Genomic DNA, 14,496 nt, shown 5'->3' on the forward strand with positions numbered 1-14,496 from the left:
TGGGGAAGGAGGAAAAGGTTTTGCTGTCTTACAGAATCATTTGAGGTGGGAGTCAAGTGCTGACTGAGCAAGGGTGAGCCTTTATTAAAAGATGAGTGAGCGAGAGAGGAAAGAGAAGAAAGAAGAGAGAAAAAAGGAAAGAAAAGCAAGTCACCAACACAGATATTGTGATGTCCTGAGGGTCCGTCTTCTTCCTCCTCCTTCTTCGTCTGAGGTGGTTGAGGACATGGTGGGGCAAGCACCACCGGCCAGAGGGTTGGCAATGCCTTTTATGCCATATGATGGTCCCTTCCAATTGGACCAGGAGCAGTTGCCAGGCGGAGAGTGTTTGGTACCACGTGCTGTGCGCATACTGAACCGGCAGTGCTTCTCCCTTTGTGTGGTGGTCATGGAGGGTCGTAGGTGAAGGGGACCCAAGACCACCTTATGCAAGGTGACTAACTCCTGGCTTCTCCACCGTGCTTGCGCACAACATGCGTTTGTTCTGCAACTTTCATAAGAGTGTTACAGTACAGTTTTTGTTCTGAGGCCTTCACAAGATTGTTACAGCACTGTCTCCAGTCACCAGTTAGTTGTATGTCCATCTCTTAACCAATGAGAGAAGGAATTCATGATGTTACAGTTCCGCATAGTGTTGTTGCAGAGTCTGAGCCAAAAAGAAGCATGTCACCTTATTCCCTCAAGGGGGCTTCCACCACCTCTCTGGGCAACCTGCTCCAGTGCCTCACCACCCTTATGGAACCAAAACTTCTTCCTTATGTCCAACCTAAATCTCCCTTCTTTTAATTTGAAACCATGTCCCCTTGTCCTGTCACAGCAGACCCTGCTAGAGTCTGTCCCCTTTAGATACTAAAAGGGCACTATCAGGTCTCCTTCTCTTCTTGAGGCTGAACAACCCCATCTCTCTCAGCCTGTCCTCAGAGGGGAGGCATTCCATCCCTTGGGTCATTTTTGTTGCCCCTCTCTGGATGTGCTCCAGCAGGCCCACATCTCTCCTGTACTGAGGACTTCACATCTGGGCACAGTACTCCAGGAGAGGCCTCACCAAGCACAGAACAGAGGGGCAGGGTCACCTCCCTTGACCTGCTGACCACACAACTTTTAATGCAGCCTGGGATAATTTTATAAAGGCATATAGCGACAGGAGGAGAGGAAATGGTTTTAAACTGGAAGAAGGTAGAGTTAGACTAAATATTAGGAAGAAATTATTTACGGTGAGGGTGGTGAGACACTGGAACATGTTGCCCAGAGAATCTGTGAATGCCCCATCCCTGGAGGCGTACAAGGCCAGGCTGGATGGGGCTTTGAGCAACCTGGTCTAGAGGGAGGTGTCCCTGCCTATAGCAGGGGGGTTAGAACTAGATGATCTCAAAGGTCCCTTCCAACCCAAACCATTCTATGTTTCTATGATGCTATGATACAGTTGGCTTTCTGGGCTGCAAGGGCACATTGCGGGCTCATGTCCAGCTTGCCATACACCAGTACTCCCAAGTCCTTTATGGCAGGGCTGTGCTCCACCCTTACATCCCCCAGCTTGTTCTGATATTGGGATTACCACAACCTGGGTACAAGAACTTGTACCTGGATTTGTTGAACTTCATGGGTATTTAAGATCTTTCTGTGAGTTGGGAAGTTTTGCAATGACACATAAGTGGCATTGGTGTGAGCTATGGGCCATGCTAAACAGGTACAGGTAAAATATTTTGTCTCTAGTGAACCCCTTCCGTTCTGGAATCGTGCCTGATTTGTGACTGAATCCTCCTTCAATTTTACCATCAAGGTAGTCACAAAATTACTTGGCTTCTTGATGTCATATGTATATCAAAAAACTGGACCCAGCAAGTACCTGGATTTCACCTCTTTCTGTGGTTAAAAGCATTTTAACAAAAAGCATAACTGATGCCCCTGCCCAGAGTCTAGATCTCCTGCTTGCCCCTGTAGTGGGCCATTGTTGGGAAATGGTTGGTGTAGGTGGGCAGATCCAAGTAGATTAGAAAGCCCTCTCCAGTGTATGCTTCTTACCTCCTGTTGTGAAATAAAAAGGAAGAATTTTTTCTGACATTCAGTGCTGTTGTCTTCTGTAGCCCTTAGGCACTCAAGACTTCTGAAATAGCTAATCTCTTTACTGAAAGTTTTTAAGGATATAATTTGATTACCTTGAAGCAGACTGAGGGAGGAGGCTTTTGACTGCTACCGTAGTCTGGTGACAAATAATTTTCTGGTGCTGAAGTTCAGATTTCTGTTCATCTTTATAGTTGATGTACAATTTCAGAAATCTCTTGAATTCAGGGTCAGTATCAGGAGGGGAAACCTTTTTCTTTTCTGAATAACATGTTGAAAGTTGAGGCTATTGTTCTTATGGTGCCAGCTGGATCCTCAGATGGTAGATGAAGAGCTGCTCTCTTTTCACAGCTCTTGAAGTTTGGTGCAGACCATGTTCATTTCAGTCACGGTCAGTCATGTCTTATCATTGCGGAACGACAAGACCGATCTACTCACTTAGGCATCTCAATCATTTCTATGGAGATGGCTTCATTTCTTGTTTAAAAATAACTCATAAACACATTTTTTGTTTGCTTCTGTTTTGCTTCTCTGCTGGGACTTTTATTGGCTACAGTGTGTGTTTATTACTTAAAATTGCTTACACAGGACCAGAGAGTAGTAGCCTACAAACTGCAAAGACTTTTTTCTTCATGAGGTGAATAGTATATACTGCAAAATGCTACTCATCTTTAAGGCCAGAAAGAATAGTAGTGCTGTTCTTCCGGTTAACAGCAGTGCACTTGCATGAAAAGAAATTGCAATCTCTGCAAATGCTGAGCATACCCTGGAATTGTAAGTAATATCAAACATGTTTTAAACAGTGGAGGCACAGGCAAGCTTGTCAATGTTCTGCAAAGATGGCTGTTCCTTTCAAGGCAGTGTTCCAAATGCTGTTTCATTACATCCAGAGCTTTATGAGAGGTTTAGATGAAGATTGCATTGGGTAGTCTGTTGACCATTGTCGTCTTTGCTAACAGATCTGTGAGATGTCAGCATTTTGAGAACTTCATGGCTTCGTGAGCTATGCGTGCAGGAGAGTACTGCATCCCATTGTTAGACATATCTATATATTTTGAGACAGCCACTAATGCTCCTGGGAAGGAAAACAAGCTGATTTGCATGTGCAAACTCTAGCATAATGATGATCTGAATGAGAGAATTGAGTGCGCCCTCCGTAAATTTGCAGATGATATCAAGTTGGAGCAAGTGTTCATCTGCCTGAGGGAAGGAAGGCCCTACAGAGGCATCTGGACAGGCTGGTTTGCCAGACTGAGATCAATGGGATGAGGTTCAACAAGGCCAAGTGATGGGTTCTGCACACTGATCACAACAACCCTAGGCAATGCTACAGTCTTGGGGCAGAGTGTCAGGAAAGCTGCATGGAGGAAAAGGATCTGGGGGATGTTAGTTGGCAGCTGGCTGAACATGAGCCAGCAGTGTGCCCAGGTGGCCAAGAAGGCCAATGGCATCCTGGCTTGTATCAGAAATAGAGTAACCAGCAGAACCAGGGAGGTGATCATTCCTCGGTACTCAGTACCTCAGTGAGGCTGCATCTCAAGTACTGTGTTCAGTTTTGGGCCTCTCGCTACAATAAAGACACTGAGACCCCAGAGTGTGTCCAGAGATGGGCAATGAAGCTGTGAAGGATCTGGAGCACAAGTCTTATGAGGAGTGGCTGAGGGAACTGAGATTGTTCAGTCTGGAAAAGAGGAGGCTCAGGGGGGACCTTATTGCTCTCTACAATTCCCTAAAGGGAGGTTGTTATGAGATGGGGTTTGGTCTCTTCTCCTGGGTAACTGGTGATAGGACTAGAGAGAATGGCCTCAAGTTGTGCCAAGGGAAGCAAAAATTATTCTCTGAAAGAGTGGTCAGGCACTGGAATGGGCTGCCCAGGGAGGTGGTGGAGTCACCATCCCTGGAGCTGTTCAAGAAACGTGTAGATGTTGTACTAAGGGACGTGGTCTTGTGAGCAATATTGTTGGTAAGTGGACTGTTGGACTGGATGATCTTAGAGGTCTTTTCCAACCTTAATAATTCTATGATTCTACAATCATTGTTAATGTTGATTTCCTTCCATTCTGCACAACTCTGCATTTGGGAGGAAAAAAAAAGTTCACGTGCCTTGAAGCCAAAACCACCAAGCCCACAAAGATGAAGTCCAACAAGTGATTTCTACACAACATTAATGTATTTAATATCATTCCTAGAGTCTACCTGAGATTGTACTCGAGTACCTGAGAGTAACTTTGTACTTGATGCATTTCTTGCTAATCAGAAGCAAGGGTTCTCCAGAGGAAGTATGTTGCCATGGGGACCGTGTCACCATCTCTTTCCAAGGGAGTTATTGAGATCTGCATCAGAGTGAGTGAAGAAATTTGTAAAATGGCCTTGTTTAGCACTGGTGCTGCATAGTTATTTAATGTATTCTGTGGCTTCTGACCTCAGTAAGGTGAACTGGCTCTTCCAAGTAGCTAGCTCATCTGCCTTGCTGAATAAGATGTGTGATAGGAGTGTGGTAAAAGCTTACCAGTGTTTGAGTGATTCAGCTGTGTCTTCTGAAAAATAATGAGGTTGAACTCACTGGCTTGAGTTGTCACGTACTCCATGAAATGTACTGTGAGGATCTCATCTGGAGTGGTGAATTCAGAGGAAATGGCAGGCTTGAAGCTTGAGCACCTGTTCCCAAGAACTGGGAATATGTTTCACTATGTTCAGAAAGATGTTGTGTCAGGAGAACTATTTTTCCTCTTACGGCTTTCACTGAGTCCCGTAACACCGCTGCTCAAGTTTGGGAAATTCTACAACATCTTTATCTGTAACATGCTCCTATCTCATTCTATACACCTCTGAGTTTATTGCCCTGTCAGCCCCAGTTTCTCAATCTCAATGTATTTGTATGTAGAAGAGGCCTTGAAGCTAGATATGAAGTACATGTTTGCAGTGTGATGCGTCACTTGTTGTCTGCGGGGAGGTCAATTTTCAAGAAAAGTGTAAATGGTACTACATATTGAATTATTACCATGATTGTGTGAATGCAACCATAGGTTTTGTAGGAAAGGCTTGGAATTAAATAATTTGTGGTACTTACCTGAGCCTAGGATTGTTTTTTTTTCCCCATTCTGGTTCTGATCAAACACCTTCCTGATCAAGCAGAAGTGAATGGGGTGTAATTTGTTGTATATTGCTGGAATCCTGGAGTAGTTGAGCATGAATAATGGGAAGGGCGTGGGGTGCCTCAACTTGAATGGGCATAGAATATTGTAGTAAGTTTCTAGAAGTAATTGTAACAACCACTCCTTGTTTTAGAAATACTATGAATATGCATGTAGTCTTTCTATAAATGAAGCCGTTTACCTGCTTTAAGTGTGCAGGTTAGGAAGGGGCTACCCCCTCCGCACCCGGTGCGCGCGCGGCACTGAATAAAACATACCTGCTTTATAACTACTTTGTGGCTATAGAGTTTGATTCCGCAAGTTAGAATGAAGTAAAGTCACTGCACATAAAACAAAATCTGCTCCTCTTTCCCACTTACAAGGCTATTGAGATCATAGAATCATAGAATCACAGAATAGCTTGGGTTGGAAGGGACCTTAAAGCTCATACAGTTCCAACCCACCTGCTGCAGGCAGGTTTGCCACCCACCAGCTCAGGCTGTCCAGGGGCCCATCCAACCTGGCCCTGAATGCCTCCAGGGATGGGGCATTCACAGCTTTCAGCAGCCTGTGCCAGTGCCTCACCACCCTCTGAGTAAAGAATTTCTTCCTAACATCTAAACTAAGTTTCCCCTCTTTTAGTTTAAAGTCATTTCCCACTGTCTGCCTGTGTAAGAAGTTGGTCCACCTTCTGGCTGTTTCCTTCAAGTACTGGAAGACTGCTGTGAGGTCTCCCCAGAGCCTTCTCTTCTCCAGGCTGAACAAGCCCAGCTCCCTCAGCCTTTCTTCATAGGAGAGGTGCTGCAGCCCTCTGATCATCTTTGTGTCCCTTCTCTGGACCCAATCCAGCAGCTTCACATCTCTCTTGTGCTGGGGGCCCCAGGCCTGGATGCAGTACTCCAGATGGGGGCCTCACAATAGCAAAGTAGAGGGGGACAATCCCCTCCTTCTCCCTGCTGGCAGCCCTCTTTTGTTGCAGACCAGGATGCAGTTGGCCTTCTGGGCTGCAAGCGCACACTGCTGGCTCATGTCCAGCTTTTCATCCCCCGGTATCCCCAAGCCCTTTCCCACAGAACTGTTCTCAGTGAGTTCTTCTCCCTGTCTGTACATGTCTGAGATTGCCCCAACTCAAGTGCAGCAACTCACATTTGGCCTTGGTGAGCGTCATTAGGTGTTCATGTGCCGACTTATCGATCCTGTCCAGGTCCCTCTGGATGTTCTCTGTCTTGTCCCACACAGCAGGTTTCGAGGGAGGTGAATCTCTTTCTGTCTCCTTAGTTGCGCCTCCCCTAGTCAGCAAGGGGTCACTACCGCAATGGAGTCATCCAAGACTCAGAGGAATAACAGACATCAATTTATTGAGAGCTTTCTTAACAACAACTAATGCTCTACTCAGAGGTAAAATTGGCTAATTTGCTAATTATGATTAATAGGCGTTACAGATAAGAAAATATTAGGCAACGGCTACTACACAGAGTGAAAGAGTAAAAGAAGATAAAGAGAAAAGATGAAAAAAAATGAGGAAAGAGAGACAGACAGACAGATATGCAAACACAACAAAGCAAAGCAGTTCACCACGCCTTGATCCAGCAATGTCTTGGCATCAGGTGCTGACCTCTAGTAGTGGTGGGTCGTCCCGAGGTTGTGTTGGTCAGTTGATGACTAATGATGACAATACAAACTCTTCCTTATAGTCCAAAGTGGCTGAGCCTTGTCTTTTGCAGTGATGGCTTCTGGCTTTGGGATCTCAGCAGGAACTCCCTTGTTCCTGTCTTCCAGGCCTTGCAAACTTAAATCAGCAAGTAAGACGAAGCAGGGAAAAGCCAGCTTCTATCTTGCCTTCACAGAATACAATGGTATCATCCAAATCTCCTGTATCAACTAGTTTCATTTGTTCCCAAGCCAAATCTTCAGACAGTAAACACTCCTGGGCCCTCCCATTCAAAGGCAAACAGTTCCAAAGAAATGCTTTCAAAAGTAAAACCGTCCACAAAGTGATGCTGATTGCCTCATGCTGATTTGAGACATACCTTACCAGTCCCAGTCAGCATCCCTTCCTTCTATTGTGTCAGCTGCACCACTCCGCTTGGTGTCATCAGCAGACTTTCTGAGTGAACTCGATCCCATCTTGACACAATGGCAATGGGACTTGTGCTAAGCAAGTTATTGAATGCTTTCTTCTGATCTTGAATGGTGTTGGGAAATATTAGGTGTGACTTATATCAATTTCCTGAGTGCATGGGATAGTCACCTGCATGTGGGTGGAGAGGCAAGAGTTTCTGGTTTCAGCCCAAACCGACTGTCTTAAGGTGTGGGGGCTGGAGACTGTCATTTACTCTTTTTTATTGATGTGGAAACCTTATGCACATAAGATCTTAAAGTGCTCTTTACATTTAGTATAACTATAATTGCTGCTTTACATGGCTTTTGCCTCTATTTTCCCCAGTTCTGCCCCCCTCTAGTTCAGTAATGGTACGCTCCATATGTTAAACGTCATATGATTCTATGACACATCTGCATGTATTTATAGGAGGCGCCTGGTGATTCTTCTCAGACTGCTCCGGACATCCCTTCTCAGAACCACTGCTCATCTCAAAGAAGTTTCCTGCCACCATGATGATGGTTGGGGGCTTCTCTGACCCTAAACCTGCTACTCCAGAGATCCAGCAGCTTGCTGACCAGGTGAGTTGCACCCTGCCTATAGATGAATTATGTGTAAAGGGCTGAATCTTGAATCATGTGCGAAGGTAGGAAGACCAAGTGGTGATATTGACTGTTTAAACTGAAGAAGCTGAAAATGGGGATCCCTGTGGTTGCCAGTGCATATTTTCTCAGCATTTTGGATAGGCACTATGCCAGTAAGACACTTTTCTGTCTTCGTCTGTAGGTAGGCATAGTGCTGGCTACCTTTAGTTGCATTTTGCATATAGGTGGAAGACCAGTCTACTATGCCAGCACTGAGGTCAATGTATTTCAAGGGAGAAGATTCCTCACATTATTGACAACCTGCAGATCCTGTTATGCCCTGTGGTGCAGCATCTCTTAAAAGGGCATAAGGTGCATCCCGAGAAGCAGGAGGGGGACAACAGGGCATGACAAAGCTCCTTTCATAACTCCTACCAGGTGATTCCAGCAGTCGCCTTCACCCTCACAGTTCTGAGGGATGAGTTCTTCTCTGTTTGACAGCTGCCCAAAGTGTAACTTATGCCCTCCTTGAGGAAACGCATGTAAGAAGTAGAGGGGCTGAAGATGCTGGCTGACAGTGCTGCACGCTGCTGCGTGTGCAGGGCTCCAGCTCCCTTTCCCGGTCCTCCCCCAGCCACCCTTTTGCTGGCTCTTTTCCTTTGCAAAACCTCACACACCTGCAGAGCCCCTCATATGGTTTTATAGGGAAAATGTCATTGTGAAGGCATGAGTTGTGTTGGGGCAGCTCCCCTGTGCTCCCAGCTGGCTAAATGTCACCCTTTAATGATGTCATTCTGTATGATTTTGTGCTCTGCTAAGAGCAGGAGCAATTAGCATGATTTGAGTGCAGTTATGAAAAGTGTCTGCAAACTGTGATATGTTCAGGATCTGTCAGCTCTTGGGATTATGTGGTTGTGTACTTGCACCTTTGCCTTCTCTGTTGCCTAATCCTTAGCGAGCTAAGGGATGCTGTTTGTTCAGTCTCCTTGTTTTATAGCTGTTGCCTAAAACTGAGGAATGTTTGGGGTTTAAGCAGCCGTTAGATAAGGACTTAGAAACATAATTGTTTTCCAGTTGAGGATTAAGAAGCTGTCTGCCTGCCTGCCTGGTTTTACGGAAGGCTCTAACCATAAGTGACAAATGGGGAAACAGTGGTCAGAGTTTGTGAGACATCATAAGTCTGGAGAGGGGCAATGCTGATGTTTTTTTCTCCTGCGGTAGGAACAAAGGGTACCAAAAACATCACAGTTAACTTCTGCCCCTAGCAGCCCCCAGACCCACCTGGCTGGAATGGGACTGGAAATTCACCTGGTTTGCTGGAGTCAGCAGCTCCCGAGCTGGAAGTATAGCTGTCCGCTGCCTGGGACAGAAGCCACGTGGAGAAGCCTCACTAAGTGTGCAAGAGGAGCAAAAGGCTCTGGGCAGTTACTTGAGTAAATAATTGGAGTAAGAGATTATGAGAAACCTGCATATGATTAATGGAAGTTATTGGATTATTTCCGTCTGAAAATAGTTGATCTGGATCTTTCTGAGGTGCTTTTTGGGATCTGCTTGGTAGGAAGGAATGCCCTTGTAACATCCACATCAGCTGCGCTGGACCCTCATTTCTGCCTTCTAGATGGCAGAAATAAGTTTTCTGGTTATGTGTGAGTTTCAGGAAAAACTGTTACACTTTTTTTTTTTTTTTTTAATATGTATATGAAAATGTTGTAAATGTCTAAACTGTGCATATTTTAAGATGCATGGGGCTTAAACTGGGCACTGTGTTTAAACACATCTACCTGAACAGTCAGTGCAAACACTGTCAGCATAGAGCATTGCTTCTTTACAAGTCTGATGACGGAGCAGCTGAGGGAACTGGGATTGTTCAGTCTGGAGAAGAGGAGGCTCAGGGGAGTCTTTATTGCTCTGTACAACTACATGAAAGGAGGTTGTGGCGAGGTGGGAGTCAGCCTCTTCTCCTGTGTAACTAGTGATAGGACTAGAGGGAATGGCCTCAAGTTGTGCCAGGGGAGATTCAGGTTGGACACTGGGAAAAACTTCTTCTCCAAAAGAGTGGTCAGGCGCTAGAAAGGGCTGCCCAGGGGGTGGTGGAGTCACTGTCCCTGGAGGTGTTCAAGAAACATTTAGATGAGGGACGCGGTTTAGTGGGAAATATTGGTGATAGGTGGATGGTTGGACCAGAAGATTGTGGAGGTCTTTTCCAGCCTTGGTTGGAATAGAATCTATGATTCTTCCAAAGCTACATTATCTGCAGCTGCTGTGTAGCAAATGGCTGATGATGTTTACTCAGGTCTGACGCTGACTTTTGGCAGGAGACAGTTTAGCTGGACAGCTTGTAGGAAAAAAAAAATCAATTAGAAAGACTAATTATAATGAGATTTTAAAGAATGCTGGAGGCAATACTTAAAGTAGGAAAGAGAGCTGAAGATCTGGATGTAAATTGAGTTATTTTGGTGGTTCTGAGTTTATTTCATTATGGGTGTGTGCTTAGAAGGCTGAAAATTGGAGTGGTTGTCAGGAAGGAAAAGCTTAAATATGAACCTACCAACCATTTTTTCCCTTTCTTTTTACAGGTGAAGACACAATTAGAAAGCAAGGAGAACAAGACCTATGGCATGTTTGAAGCCATACAGTACCGGTCTCAAGTGGTTGCTGGAACCAACTACTTAATTAAGGTTTGTACATATTATAAGAGGGACTGCTTTGTAGTTAAACAATGTAGGTGACTTGCTTCCATTTCTTGCCACTATGCAAATGTAGAAAACCCTCTTATGTGACTAATGGAGCTAGGAGTATCTCCAGCACTTTGTAAAGATCCTCTGTCACCACCTTAGAGCAGAAATATAAAAACATAAAAAGCATGCACGGCTTCTTCAGATGTGAATGATAACTTTTTGCAGGACCATCTCGCTCAGGGACTATGGATTGCCTTATCAGCTCAAATTATCTCTACCAGCCAGAGCTCTGCTCTGTTTCCTTTCAAGGCAAAGCAGTGGCTTTCCTATTGCCTTTCTGTTGCCTGGTAGTGATTATTCCAATTAATTCCAGGTCAGCCCAAGGATCTGATGGAGAAGTATTTTTTTAATGCAATGAAAGCATACCAGATTCTGCTGACTAGGGCTGCATGCAGGCATGCGTTCATGCTTTGGTTCTGTGCCATCTGCTGCAGAGGTACAGCCTGCATGCCAGTACTTGCTTTATTAAAAAAAAAATAAATAACCAAATCAACAAAAAAGCCAACAGTTTCATTTGTGAAAGAAGAATGCTTCACCTGGTAGTCCTCTGATACTGTGATTCATCCTCTTCTTGAAAACCTCTCCCATGGATTTGAGCAGCTTTTTGAGAAGTAGCACGGAAGAAATTGAAGAGCATAGTTTGCAACCAGAATGGAAGGCAGGAAAACATAGCTAAGGGGCAGGCTGGCCTGTTTGTAGAGCAAACACTGCATTTATGTGTGGCTATCAGCCTGTGTAGGATGTGCTCTCTTGACATGAAGAGAATTGGCAGTTGGGGTCTGGGGGACAGTGCAGAGACACAAGCATTTGCTTTCATATTTAGTTGATCCGTGGAAGGACAGACACTGCCAAACTTTCCTGAGTCTGTCCTTAAAATGTCTTTTCACAGTCAATTCTACATTCTGTGGGTGCTGTGGAATTGTCAGACTACATATTACATGGTCAGTCTAAGCCTTACTTAAATGAATGATGTTTATCCTTGTCCTGCTCCCGTGAGATGAGCCTTCATTTTTTGGGCAAAGTGCTGATGAAGAGTAACAATTCAAAGGAAAGCTGTGGTAAAGCCAGAAGTCATGCATGGTTGCATTTCTTCCCTCAGTGCTGTCTAATTGCTGACCTAGGCAATCATATGTGAAGTACTTGCCTGCGGTCCATGCTAAGCCTCGTGACCGAGCTGCTCTTAGCATTGACTGGCATGAGCTCTGTCACCAGAGTCATTCTTTGGAATACTTCGGAATTTTCCACATCACTAATATTTTACCAGCAGACTTGCAGCTGAGATGTAATCCAGACCAAGACATAGTGCCATGCTGTGGTCACCAGAAAGCATGCAAAGACCTCTTAGAGCCGAAGGCATTCAACTTTTCTTTCATACTGTGGACCCCTGTAAGAGTTAAGCACCTGTTGTACTTGGCTCTGCACATAGGAAATAATGCACAACTTTGTAGTAATCTTTGTGAGGACTTTCTGGAGGGGAAGGCAAGTTTATTTAAGAAAAATATTTCATACACTCACGCTCATTCCTGCAAGCACAAATACACATCATGTTGCCTGTCTGGGTCCCGGTGTGTTTGCATTGATTCTGAAGACAAGAGATCCTGGCTTTCAATTGTCATTGCTTCTCTGAGCTTGTTCTTAGAACCACATGCTGGTTTTGGATTGTTCTTTCTGTACCTTGTAGGAGCTGATGTGGTCTCTGGGTCTTGTCCCCACTCTGAGTCATTAGGATTTGCTTGTTGGCTTTTGTCTGCTGATCCAAGCGCTCTGAGATCTTTCAAGCTGATGGACTGAGTGGAATCTTGATAAGCTGAATAAATAGGATGCCATCAAAACGTTTCTCCTGTTATTCCTTTGGGCGCTTCCACACCTGGGCAGTCCTCATTTTCCATTAACATGAGTCTGAAGGGTTTTATAATGGTTTATTACAGTCCCCATTACATAGAAACAGTTACTGTCATGGTTTACAGCCCAGACTTGGTTAAGAGTTGTTGAAGTGGAATTGGAGATATGCCTAAAATTAAGCTCCTGACAGAACGTGTTCTTCTGAATATAGGCAGGCATCTTTTAGTTGTACACATGACTCTCACTCTCCTGCTGTTGTTTCCAGGTCCAAACTTCTGGAGATGAATATGTGCACATAAAAGTATTTCAAGCCCTTCCTCATGAGAACCAAGGTCCCAGACTTACCGGTTGTCAGACTGGGAAAACCAGAGATGATCCTCTGACAGAATTCTGAGGGTGGTGAGGAATGGTTCCTCGCTTCTGCACGTCACATGTGGATTCTGCCTCTATTGGTAAACACATGAGAATAAAATTTTGAAAGCTGTTCATCTACTGCGTGTCATGTCCAGATCTGCTGCCTGGCTAAAGCTTGAGCGGGCTCTGAAGTACTAATCACAGCTGCTTCTGCCTCCTGCAGTACTGTAGCTCTAAGTCAGAGCACACTACACCCCTTTCAGATCTTCTTTCCAAGTACTGTCAAGGCAAGGTCCGAAGACAAAGCTCGGGCTGTTGTGAGAGCACTTTTGAGTGTAACAGGCCACATACTTCTTGGGTTTGCTTTAAGTGCATTAATTACAAGCTATTGGCTGCTCTTCAGAAGCTGTGCGAGATAAATGTACTTCTAGGGGAGGAGCTGAGAGGTCAAAATGTGCACCCCTCTCTAAAAGCGGCTTGGCTGTTTGGGGTGGGGTTGAGGAAGGGGTGGAACTACTCAAAGTAGCGGGAGGAGCTGCAGCAGAAACAGCTGAATCCCAGTGTTCAGGCCCTGGAGCAGGGAGTGACCGTGATGATTGGGAATATATGGAGCTCATCCTTTTTTGTAGCATCAGCCACCTGCAGTGACAACAGTCTTCAGTTAAGACTTCTGTGGGGACAAAGATAGAGGGCAACCCCAAACCACCCCAACCCTGTTTTCCTGCTGGCAGCTGCTCAGACAGGGTCTCTGGAGTTACCTGCCATGCAACTCTGAGCTGGTGCTCAGGTGTGAGACATCAAATCAAATGCTTTAAGGCCTTAAAATGTGAAGACAATCCATGGATTCCCGTAACTTTAGGATTACTGCCTAATATTTTCCAGGAGAGCTGAACCTTGCTGTCAAATGTCTTTAAAATGCTCTGTCTGTCTTCATCAGCACGAGCTGTCCTCCTCTCAGAATAGCGTTTGGTGAAAACATTTTGTTTTTTGAGCCAAGAAAACAATTTAGAAGTTTACCAGCAACAAAAAATAACCATATGTACACATCCAGAACTCCTGTTTTTAGCAAAACAGGAACTGCATTATAACACAGATGTAATCTTCCTGTGTTTAACACTGGGGGTGGGGACTCTTTCGGCTGATAGGAGTAAAAGCACGTATGCGAAGAAAGTAGTTAAGAGATCTGTTAAGTTCCCCCTTAATAATCAGGAGGCAGAACATGCTCTGTGTAACCAGCGCTACCTACGCCGTATATAAGAAGCACAGTAATAAGCACGTAAGTTCACTGCGCCCTCTCAAAACTGCTGGGAGTTTCTTCACTATAGGACCAAGAACAGTGTCATGTAGACGAGGGCTGGTCCCCTCAGCTCAGAATGCAGCAACACCTCTCCCCTCCCCAGTTCATTATACAAGGCATGTGCCAAAATTTCCAGTGCGCACACACAGCCTCCCCCCTCCCGGGGGAAGTCTTCCTTTCTGCAGACTCTCCTATTCATCTCAAGGACCTCCAATCGCTTAGGGCAGGTCCTGCCCATAAGAATAAAGGCAGCACTGAGCATCTCAGTCTTTTCTGTGTCCTCTGTCAAGAGGCCCACATTTTCCTCAGCACTCCTCTTACTGCTGATAGACCTGCTGAAGCCTTCCTTGTTGCCTTTCATGTCCCTCACCAGATTAAAATAAAG

At 45.1% G+C, this 14,496-nt stretch overlaps 1 protein-coding gene across 1 annotated transcript; it reads left to right on the top strand.

Annotated features, from left to right (window-relative positions):
• On the top strand, window positions 5,785-14,493 carry CSTA (cystatin A). The gene is made up of 3 exons (XM_021396718.1): window positions 5,785-7,877; window positions 10,457-10,558; window positions 12,726-14,493. The coding sequence occupies exons 1-3, from the start codon at window positions 7,809-7,811 to the stop codon at window positions 12,852-12,854; spliced, it is 300 nt and encodes a 99-aa protein (XP_021252393.1). The 5' UTR covers window positions 5,785-7,808; the 3' UTR covers window positions 12,855-14,493.

The sequence above is a fragment of the Numida meleagris genome, chromosome 1 (assembly GCF_002078875.1).
Source record: "Numida meleagris isolate 19003 breed g44 Domestic line chromosome 1, NumMel1.0, whole genome shotgun sequence".
NCBI lineage: Eukaryota > Metazoa > Chordata > Aves > Galliformes > Numididae > Numida > Numida meleagris.

What these genes read in the sequence shown, in the direction of transcription:
- CSTA (XM_021396718.1), top strand. Translation starts at nt 7,809, where the DNA reads ATGATGATGGTTGGGGGCTTCTCTGACCCTAAACCTGCTACTCCAGAG. An exon ending in TCCAGCAGCTTGCTGACCAG is followed by an intron (nt 7,878 to 10,456) that starts GTGAGTTGCACC and finishes TTCTTTTTACAG; the next exon opens with GTGAAGACACAATTAGAAAG. An exon ending in GAACCAACTACTTAATTAAG is followed by an intron (nt 10,559 to 12,725) that starts GTTTGTACATAT and finishes TGTTGTTTCCAG; the next exon opens with GTCCAAACTTCTGGAGATGA.